General features: G+C 41.9%; 1 protein-coding gene across 1 annotated transcript in view; it reads right to left on the bottom strand.

Annotated features, from left to right (window-relative positions):
- Positions 1-277: 277 nt before the first annotated feature.
- The window catches only part of LOC116940051 (A disintegrin and metalloproteinase with thrombospondin motifs 7-like), an 89,355-nt gene continuing 78,386 nt past the window's right edge, over positions 278-11,246 (bottom strand). Inside the window, exon 24 of the mRNA XM_032949325.2 lies at positions 278-5,814. Within this exon, the coding sequence (XP_032805216.2) occupies positions 5,594-5,814 (221 nt within the window). The 3' untranslated portion in view covers positions 278-5,593. The remainder of the gene's footprint in view (positions 5,815-11,246) is intronic.

Genomic DNA, 11,246 nt, shown 5'->3' with positions numbered 1-11,246 from the left:
TCCATTGCTGATGTCTGCCAACTCGGGATTCAAATAAATTATGCAAAGAAATAAAGAGCATGGGTGAACATGATGTCTTTGCAGCTTTGTCAGGACATCACACGCTCACATTCATAGGAATGATTAGATGATCCAGCACGTTTATTGTTTGGAAAGAATATTCTTAAGGTTAGAAGGATTGCCCCGTGATTGGATTCGGTGGACTCCCGGGAGATCCCAAGACACAAAGGCTGGAGATAATATCAAAGAACTCTCTATTAAGAGAGGACAATGGATGTCACATACAACGTTGTAGCGTTTATTTCTTTATTTTTGCATGACAAGTTTTATTTCAAACAGTGCTAGCACCATGATTTTACGTAAAGTACAGTGCAAAATAGTATGTCAGGAATACAAAAAAACATTTTAAAAATAATTGCTTTGCGGATGCAATATACGCGTGTGAATGCAAAAGATTATTGGTGTTCGATAAAACTAAAACGAAAATGTCCAGAGTAGATTGATAACAAGGCCTCAAGTATGTGAACGGTAAGTTTTAAAAAAATGTAAAAAAAATGTTTACTTGATTAAAATTATAAATGATGATTGACATAAAAGTTTACTTTTTTTTTAAACATCATCACTGGCATGAATATCACCAGATTAAAGTCACTACATTTAATTCGCATGCCATAATTACTTCAAAGTGTGAGATTTCATTGAGTGCATATATCTTTTTGAATACAAACCAATTAGGCCGTTGCAGTTGCATAATTTTAAATAAACGAAACACCTGTACGGGAATTAAAGCACACCGACAGCATAATGGCATTCTGTTGAAAAACACAGATGCCAAAAAACATGTAATTTTCAAAGTCCTCATAGACACTATGACCAAACATTTCAATGGCTGAATAGCACCAAAAGATGTGGCCCTAAGGCTGATGATATTCACCTATAGAACAGAAGTTGGGAACCGATGGCCCTGCGTATTGAATAGTACCAGTGAATTTATTTCACGTGGCCAGGCCTACCATTGCGCAAAGGCCGCACAAACAATAATTATCCACCACTCCAAGGATTTTAGCCACACTAATCGGATGCTAGAGGGGCATATTTTTGACCCGGAAAAAAGCAACAAGTTTTTAGTTTTAGCACGTTTAGCCGCCCTGTTGTCTTTCAAGATGTGCCGCGCACGCACATTCGATGCATACAGTCCTAGCTGTGTGGTGCCAACCAACGTGCGGGCGCAGCAAATGAGTTTGAAAGTCATATTCGGCTCGCAGTAAAGACACGGTTCCACAATTCTCTGCTATAGAATGATTATTGTTTCGGATATATAATTCCACTTGATCAGTGCTGGCCTGCCAGCGTCTTGCACAGCACACATCACATTCATGTCTACAAACGAAACAGTACCTTTGTACCATGTGTGCAATAAATGAACCTTACCACTCCTCCCCCCCCCCCATCAAAAGAACAACCCCAAAACAGTAGCACAACGAATTATACATTATGTGCATAGCTTTTGCATTGACATATTTAAAAAGATTAAAGCGATTATAAGGTAATGAAAATGGTGACGAACAGAAAAACAAACGTGATGCACAACATAAAACAAATGTCAGTCATGCTCTGTGCATGAAGGGAATTTGTTCACATATTTTACAAATTGCTAAATTTTAGTTTCTCCTCACTTGGCAGTATTATGGTCCCTCCGACGTATGTACACATGCCCTAAGTATGAGCATGTTGTGTGTCTGTCATAGGTGCTAGCTAACAACACTTGCTCCAAGTCTCTGTAGCCTCCACGGGGGATCTTTGTATGGGTGGATCAGTGGCGTCGTGGTGATTGCACTACGCTAGATACTCGGCAACCCGAGTTTGATTCCAGTCCACGGCCAGTATCAGTGTTGAATATCTAAAGCAATCCCGGGCCTCCCCTTAGTACGTGAGTATATGACGTGATGCACAAACATCACAGGGGGGAGACAAAGACGGCCAGGTGTTGTTCTGGCCACACCATCCCCTTATCCGTTGCACTAACGGCACTTGCCCCAAATAGCCTTTGTTTTGTTTGTGGACGAGTGTATACACAGACACGTGTGCACGTCACTTCTCTCCTTCAAGGCCACAAATGTTACCGCAGTCTTGACATAAACGCCTCCGGCTGTGCTTCCCGCAAAACAAAAATTGAGAGTAACCGCCACCTGATGGGCCTGAAGAGATAGCAACAACATTGAGGTGCAGCAAAGATGACAGAGCACCTAGCTCTGCAGCCATCTCGGAAATGAAACGTCCCTGAGACCACACGGTAGAACTTTGACCTTCAGAGAGCAGTGAAGCTGCTCGGGAAGAGCGACCGTGTCTGTGTCGGGATGTGGCGGCGACTCGTGGGCTCCTGCCTTCGAGCAGGAAAACAAACTCGGCCCAGGTGGTGTCGACTCGATTACACTGAATCGCAAAATCGTCAACATTCGTCAATCAGGCTGTGTGGCCTTAAATGGAAACCCTAAATTAGGGCGATTTTTGGGGCAATGGACCTTCGTCATAGCACGTAAAACATGGCACGGGTTCTATGAAGAAGGACCATCGCCTGAAGCATTACCCATTATTTATTTTTCCTTTTAGGGCAACAGTGTTATTGACGAGTGTGTTTAGTTTTTTTTTAAATTGCATTTGTGCTTCTGTACCACCAAATAATTTTGTTAATTCAATAATTGGAATTTGGAGGAAGTGGCCTCAGAGCGTTTCCCCCAGCAGATTGGCCCCACTAATCGATGCAGCTTCCTCAAGAGTTCCCATCTGGTGTAAATCCAGCACCGGTGCATTCTTAATCCTTGTTCCTGCTTCTAATTACTGTAGTTAATTAAACTCCTTCCTGCATTGGGGGTGTAATGAGTCGGTGAATCATGCGGATTCAGGGCATGATTTGAATTAAGACGGTATATTTTTTGTATCTCGTTTTTTACGGTCTAGTTTGTATTGTTTTTCAATTACAATTGTTATGACGTTTTTACAGTTTTGTTCACACCATTATCCGAATTGAGACATTAGATTATAATTTGAAGGTAATTAGCATAAACCAAATGAACATTAATTCTTATGTGCACAATTTTTCATGTAACGTGAGCCTTAGGAATCGATACTAATCGATGTAGTTTCACTCCCATAATCCACACGTTTCGCATGAGAATTATTATGCTCACAGCCCCCTCTCTCCTCAGACTGAAGTTACGATGTCACCAGCTGTTGGATGTTTTTTTAAGCCAGACTGGTGACTGGGTAATGTCTCCGTTGTAACAGTTTTTCAGCTTCATGTAATTCATCTTGTGTTTTGACAGATTATAAACTGTTCTATTTCATGTTATCTTTTTCGTCTGGTGTGCAGGATGCCGTAAGTTCAATCCCGACCCTGACGCCTGCTGTATTTGTGGAGTTCTCACCGTGGTCGTGTGGATTTTCTTCTCCGGGTCCTCTGTTTTTTTCACTTTACATTTAGAAACATGCATTTAGATTATTTGACTGATATACATTTGCACATAAGCCACTTCGTTGAGCTATTATTTGGGACCAGGTTGCTTCTGAAAAAGAAGAAATAGCTCAATGGGCATTACCTCGTAAAATGAAAATTGTTTATTTGCCACTTATTCATTTATTTTCAGTGATTTGCTTACCTTTCCGATACTTTACACTCCTATCGGGTTTTTATGGTATTGTTTGTGGTTGTATCTGTCTGAGCCGCCCCCTACGAGACATATGTGGGAAAAAGGAGCTTCATAGCTCATCGGATTTCTCCAGGAAAAATAAAGATTCTAATTATATTTTGACGGAAATAGTTATTTTGTGTCATCGCTAAAAAAAAACCCCAAATAACACCCGGCTGATATAAGGAAAGCCACTGTAGCTGTGCACTTTTAAAATTTGGATTTAAAACTAATTTCTCGAGAACTGCTTTTTGTGTTTAGTTTGTTGTCCTGCCCCCGCACCTCCGATTAGTGCTGTTGGCTAACGCACGGTGCGAATTAAGTTCAACGTACGTACTCACTGCTAACACGCTTGCCGCAGTTCGTTTTTGAAATTGACAGCTAAACTGCGAATATAAACTGTGCAGGAATGGGCTTGGCTTCTGTGGTTGTCTTAATCTGTCAGCGGAAGAGGCTGCTTCGTGCATGACAAACAGGTGGCATTGCTTTAAACCTACGAATAATATTCCGGGTGCAGTGAATCCACCCACACCGGGTTTTTTCTTTGCTCTATAGAAAAAATTAATAAACTCAAACGTGTATTTAGACACTGAGGAAACAATAAAATGTTACATGCTGGTGCACACTAATATTGTTTATTTGGCCCCCCTACCATCGAGGGTCACTGTTGATTAATGTTACGAGCTTAGAGACCACAATGATACTAGGCAGATTCCGCTGAAAATTAATAATGGTATTACTGTGTGTTGTGTTTCAGCAATAAGCAGTGTTTTTTTTTTTAAAGCAAACCAATTTATTTCCTCCGATTGTTGTAGACCTGAAAAACAACCTCAATGTGACGTTTTTTTAATAAAAAAAGTCATCGTTGTTTGAATGCAAATGAATACCTACCAAACCGTGAAATAAATATGGTGCATCGTTCCACTGCATTTCTCATATAATGGATATGCAAAGCAATGTCTGGATGTGCACAATTTGTTAATGAACACTTCTGAGGTTGCTTTTATGATCGCTTACTGCTAACGCTCTTTGCAATTGGCGCCAATGCATCAGTGCACTTCTATAATCGTGAAGATATAAAAAAAACAACAGCTTGCCAGTACGATGAGAGTACACACCATACGGTGTGCTCTTTTGTACGCAATATGTTTGTGATGATTGCCAAATCCCGACGATGTAAATTCAAAGGTCCCCCATGTGCACAACTCGATGTGCACCCGTGTGGCGGCACTGATTGACTGTGCTTCTTCCCTTACAGCGCGACGAGCGGCGTTCCGCAAAGAGCAGCCGTCCGATCGGAATTGATCGACTTTTGACTAAATCGATTGATCGATTCAAACTAACACCTTAACCGGCAGCGAACAGCGAGTGCCGGTGGACTGCGAGTGAGCTGCCCGCTTGTGGAGGAGGAGGTTTGCATGCGATGTGTCCAGAGGTCTCATTTCCAATTTATTTGAACGGCCAGGAGCACCAGGAGGAAGGCCCTTTGCGGGCCAGAGATCGTTCGCTTGATGATATTACCGAATTTGACTATCGACTGCGTTGGTAGTCACATCATCATCGAACCGACATTTAATTCCAAAAAGTCAAGTTGAAACTAACAACAAATTACTCATTGGTTCTTTCGGTAAAGTCACGTAGTTAGAAATAAAATCAAATAAAACAAATCATGACGTTTCGATCGCTTGTGTTGCGATCGAAAAGTCGAGATTTGTTTTGATTTTATTTCTACCTACGTGACTTTACCGAAAGAACCAAAGAGCACGGATTCCTGCAGTCACGAAAGCTTCAAATCAAGATTCAACAACAAATTGGCCAACACTAGTTTAGACGAGGCTTATGTACATGGTGATTGAGGACACGTGAGATTTTGAAACGTACAACACACCGCTCCATCATCACCGGTGTCAAACCGTGCCCGTTGCCACCCTGTGGGAGGGGCTCCCAGCCGCCTCTCGGCGTCCCGTCGCGTCGCCTTCCCCGCCGGCGTCTCCGTGCGGGTGGGTAGCGGCGAGCAGGCGGCACGTGCTGCAGCACTTAGAGCGCACGCCCGGCGCGACGCAGCCCCCGGCGGCCGCCAGCAGCCCGCAGTGCACGGGCGGCATCGCGTCTTCGTGGCACGCGGACTCTGCACGCAAAACCGTCCGGTTGTTTTTAAAAAAAAAATATCACGCGCTTTTTACACGCTTTTATTTGACTCACTCTGTCTGTTGTTGTTGTTGTCGTCGCTGTTGTATCCTCAAATCTTGTAACTCAATTTTAACACACTTCCCAATGTGGTATCGACTGCAGACTTCGTAGACTTATGTCTTACTGATGACAATACTATATGCTATCATTAAAATATATTTTTAAAGCATCTTTTTATACGCTTTCTATTAACTCACTCTGTCTGTTGTTGTATCCTCAAATCTTGTAACTCAATTTTAACCCACTTCCCAATGTGGTATCGACTGCAGACTTATGCCATACTAATGACAATACTATAGTCTACAATAAAAAAAATACATATTTTTAAGCATTATTTTTTATATGTTATGTTTCGGCTTGGGTCTAATTGTCCACGCTCAACTGACGTTGGCTGTAAATCACCACGGTCCCCTTACGTTATGGCAAGCTTCGGGGCCACTTCCTGGAGTCGTGGAGTTATTCCATTACTAGTACGGTACATTTAATTAAAGCGTGTTTTAAAAAAAAGTTTTTTTAAATATTACTTTTTTTTTTGAGGACGGGAATACAGCACGCACTTTCCCGGTTTTTATTTTTGGGTTAGCCATCGAACTTTCGGGCTCGCAATCGAACAAAGGCGGTCGCCGCATAACGCGCTTTCAGATGCGCTTCTGCGGCCGTCTGGAACGCTCTTCCTTCCGATATTGCGAAGCCAATACGGAGCTGTGCACTTTAAAATCTCGATTGAAAACTCATTTCTTTAGAACTGCTTTTCGTGTTTACTTTGTTGTCCTTCCCACCCACCTACGACGAGCGCGATTGGCTACGTACGGTGCGAAAGAAGTTCAACATGAATGCGTACTGCATGGACAATGGGGTTGCCACCTCGAAAAGTACAAAAGATATGTCATGGGAAAGAGAGTAACGCACGACACCCGAAAGATGGGAGCACGACATGTCAGTGCATTGTCTTGAGTGGTGAATCATGATGCAACTGACAAAGTGGGGACTTTCAGTGTTCTGGGAAGACTTTAGAGATTTTCGTATTAAAATCAAGCTCTGTACATTGTAGTTATTTTTTTTTTATTTGGAAGCAATACAAGGGACGTGACTTACACCCCTCAGCATTGGTCTCGGTTCATCATTATTACCGTCACCAGAGAAGAATTGTAACGTGAGCAATTAATGTTTTGACACGCCTTTGGCACAGTTTACAATACCTGCGCTGCATACATTCACCAGAAGAAGAGAACCCCAATCTATTTTGGCTCTCTATGATTTAAAGAGCGGGGTGGGTGGGAACATTGCCTGAGGAATTCGACTATTGTATACTTTCTTTCTTTTAGGGGGGAGTGTTGTTGACGAATGTGTTGGAATGTCTTTGTCATTTGTGCTCGTGCTGACGCAATACCGCACTATGATTTGTGCTGTATACGGTCATTACAATTTTATCATAAACCATGAAAACGATGAAGGCAGAAGCAGATGATTTCACCTGCTATACATTCACAAGCGGAGAAAAATAAAGACATTACAAAGAAAGCTGTCAAAAGATGGGGATTTTGAAAAACAAAGGGGCTTTGTAAATGCGTTTAATCTGTCCGTGATGACGAATTTACAAGCGGCATTTTTTTTTGGGCAGTGTGACTCATTGTTACTCTCCAGAGCGTCTGTACCTCCCTTCGACCGTAATTTCTTCAAGAGCAATTTACTTTCTCATTATCGACTCAATTGTGTTTAATGTATTACCTTTATGCAGTTTTCATGAGAAATATTGCACGCTCGGGGTACGTATATGCCATATATAAAATGGTTATAAAAACATCGCGTGATATTTTTTTTCAGGAGCGTAAAACCATTAGAGAAGCAGCAGAATAACGTTTCGCGGTTGATGTGGTTGTGCGTGCTCGTGACTCAGCTTCAACTGTTATGATGTACAAACGTCGCCACTCGGGAGACAAAGGCAGCCGTGCATGGTGAGGGCCACCCACCCCCTTATGTACCATGCTGGTCTTTATAGGTGGTCACTAACAAAATTTTCCCCAACAGGCTATATGGGGGAGCTTGTATTTATACGTGCATGCAATCTGTGTGACTGAATTGTTTTTGGACTTGCATTTGTCATATTCATACTGTAAATCAGAAAATGATTTAACAGCTCACACGCAGATTTATATTGCAACTTTTGCAATATCCATGAGAAATTGAAAACCGAACAAGTAATTTGCATTCCTAAAGTATAAACACATGATCGAATACCTTAACAAACAAGGCTGTAACTTTGGGCTCAAGATAAATATAAGTTGAATAAAAACGTTTCGCAACTAGTTTTGAGAAACAATGATTTGTTGGAGGGATACAACTGTAAAACATAGCAGATTACATAAGCCTAGAGTATCTATTGAAGACCAATCGGTATTAAAATGATGAAACAAAAAGAGAAACGAGTTGGATGGACAGCTTTTGGAAAATTGATCGGAAAGAGTTAGATGGATTGTGGCATCGCAGGACTGTGAGGGATGGAAATTCCTTCCTGTAGCAGTGGATTTAAAATTACCGATGACGGTGACCACGATGATGACGATGCCATACATTGAGTATTTCATTGAGCTCCTGAACACAATTGGAGTTACAATACTTTTTCAAAGGGTCCTGCTACATCTAAATGTTTGGCCATTTCCATTAACGAGCGGCTTTCATGTGGGAGAAACGTGGGAGTACCCAGATAAAACCCACACACGTACACACGCGAGCGGATAACACTCAAACCTCCACGTAGATTGAATTAACGGACCCAATAGATGCGAACTATTTTGTGCACTGAGCCCATTGTTTCGATTTAAAGCTTTCTGTCCTACCAGACAGTCTCGTCCCTTCACCTGATGAAGGCCGCTTGTGTTGTGGCCGAAACGTCTTGAGAATTTTATTGTGTTATTTTATTTTATCAATTTATGATTTTATTCTCATTCTACGTGACTTTACCGAAAGAACCAAAGAAGATGAGCCCATTGTGTTAACCTGTCATTTCATGGCCACCTCATAGACCACAGACTTGAACTTATTTTTAGAGCAAGAAGCAATGCCTACACAGTCATCCGTATATCTATTTATCTCCCAAAAGAATGAGGCTCGGTGCTTGGATATTGTTGCATCGCTTTGTTCTTCCAGGTAGCCCACAAAGTATGCTGACATATGTATGTAGGTTCAACGTCTTTCTCACCATACGGAGGCCACCGTGCTAATCGGAGCAGGGACAAGTGGGCAGGGACAACAAACAAAACACAACAATAGCACAACTCGTGCCCATGCGATTGGCAACAGCCACGCCACTGGTCTCGACGGAGCGATGCGACGCGATAATCAGTGCACGTCTCTCCAGAGTGCAGGTGCAGCCAGGATTGATCTCATCGGCTGCGTGTGCGAACCCATTGACTCTCCGTTCTGTCACTTTGACCGAACTGGGCAGTCATTGTTTCGATGTTACAGCCTGTCAATGCTGCCCATGGAACATGACATTGTTGTGATTGAGCAATGTCTATTAAAACACGATTGCTCACATGCTAACTTAAAATCGCCTTTTGCAACTTCATTCTCTTGTCGCATTGTTGTCAGGGTCCCACCGAGCACAGCTCAATCTTCAAACACTCAAGTTAGTCAACGTCTCTGCCCACTCTCACTGCTCTGAATAAAGGCCATTACACCAAAAGTAATTTTTTTACGTATTATTTCTGTGCGCTTGAGTGCCATTTCAAACACAGTCAATTTACACATGTTTTAAAAATATAAATGTATGCTGGCAAATGGTGCTTAATGTCTCAGCCAAACAACTTCCCGAAAGGCAATCTGTCAGTCTACAGCAGGACATTTTTTTCCTCTCGCTCTTATTAGAGCTCACGAACATGCCGTTCCAATTCATCTCCCCTGCACAAACGTGCACGTTGCCGCAAAGTTTGCTGGGTCAGCCGGGTACTTTCCGACGTTGCGTGTGGTTCGGCCACCACCAAGATGAATGAATGCACGATGCGCAGAATGAGACTTGCTGCTGTCGCCTCCATCATTACCAGCTGCAACTGTGACCCAAGGGCCCCTCCGTGAACACAGCTTGGCTTCGGACCAAGAGTAGCAGCGCTCACCGCACCACTCGTGGGAATTGTACTTATCAGTGAATGGCCAGGAATTGCAAATGCTACGGGGCAAAGAGAGAGAGAGAGAGAGACCTGCTGACAACGATAGCAAATAATGTGAAAGCTCCTCTCCGATGTGTTTCACGGTTGCGTGTCGTTCGGCACGTTTTCTGATTATTCGCTCCACGGTTACAGGAGGTGTCTTCAAGAACTAAATCAGAACCGACTGAGTCAGGATGCGAATGGACCAACGGAGTCGTTTCTTTCCTGAGGATGCTTACCCCGTGCGTGCAGTGACATCAAAATAAAAATCTTTATTTATCCTGGATAAATCCGATGAGCTATGAAGCTCTTTTCCCCAGTAGGGGTGGGTCAGAAAGTTACAATAACAAACAATACAAACAAAAAACGGTTGGAGTGCAACGTATAGGAAAGGTAATCAAATCACTAAAAATAAATACGGAAAATAAATAAAGTCTATAAGTACAAATTGCAAAAGTATGTCAATTCCTGCCAATTTTTCAACAATAAATACAAGGTTGTGCAAGGCAGCAAAACAACAACAGTCCCAGACATCACGCCGGACAACATGGGGTGCAGCCCAAAAACACATAAGAGAGCTGTAGAGCACAACCGCACGAACATTTACGCAGTAGCAGTAATATACAACGTTCGTAAACTACTCATACGCCCTCCTTTGAATGTTATTTCTACCTGCTATCAAATTTCTTGGGGAATTTCAATTCCAGATATAGAGAAAAAAGTACGAAGTTCTACCGTTGCTTCGAAGTACTGCATTGAAAATGATTGCGAATCCATTTGCCCGAGTGTAAATATTGAACAGGATTTGTGCTTTTCATCCACACATTCATACTGACAAAAAAATTCAAGTCATTAAAATAAAAAAATTAGCAGTTCTGTAATCATTGCTTTTTACTGAAGCTACATTATAACAATTTCACAAATAGAAAAAAACAGCAATTACATTTGCATGTTCTATTATTTCCCATTCCTCTGCAGTCAGAATTGACCAAAGGCCCAATGAATTGCATTTTAAAGTTAAATATGTAAGCATCGATTTTGCTATCTGTTGTATTCTTGTCATCAATCCATCTTGGAGTCAATTTTTAACCATAAATAACATTTACGTTCCAACGATTTATCAATTGCATTTATAATATTTTCACACATCAGATATGCCATATTTCTTTCTGTGTAACTTGTGTCATATCCAAATGTTTTTAATAAACTCTTATCTGCTGCTTTT

The sequence above is a fragment of the Petromyzon marinus genome, chromosome 1 (assembly GCF_048934315.1).
Source record: "Petromyzon marinus isolate PM22_M1 ecotype Great Lakes invasive population chromosome 1, UKy_Petmar_22M1.pri1.0, whole genome shotgun sequence".
Lineage (NCBI taxonomy): Eukaryota > Metazoa > Chordata > Hyperoartia > Petromyzontiformes > Petromyzontidae > Petromyzon > Petromyzon marinus.
The sequence above is the reverse complement of the archived record's forward strand: the minus strand, read 5'-3'. Positions and strand labels throughout refer to the sequence as shown.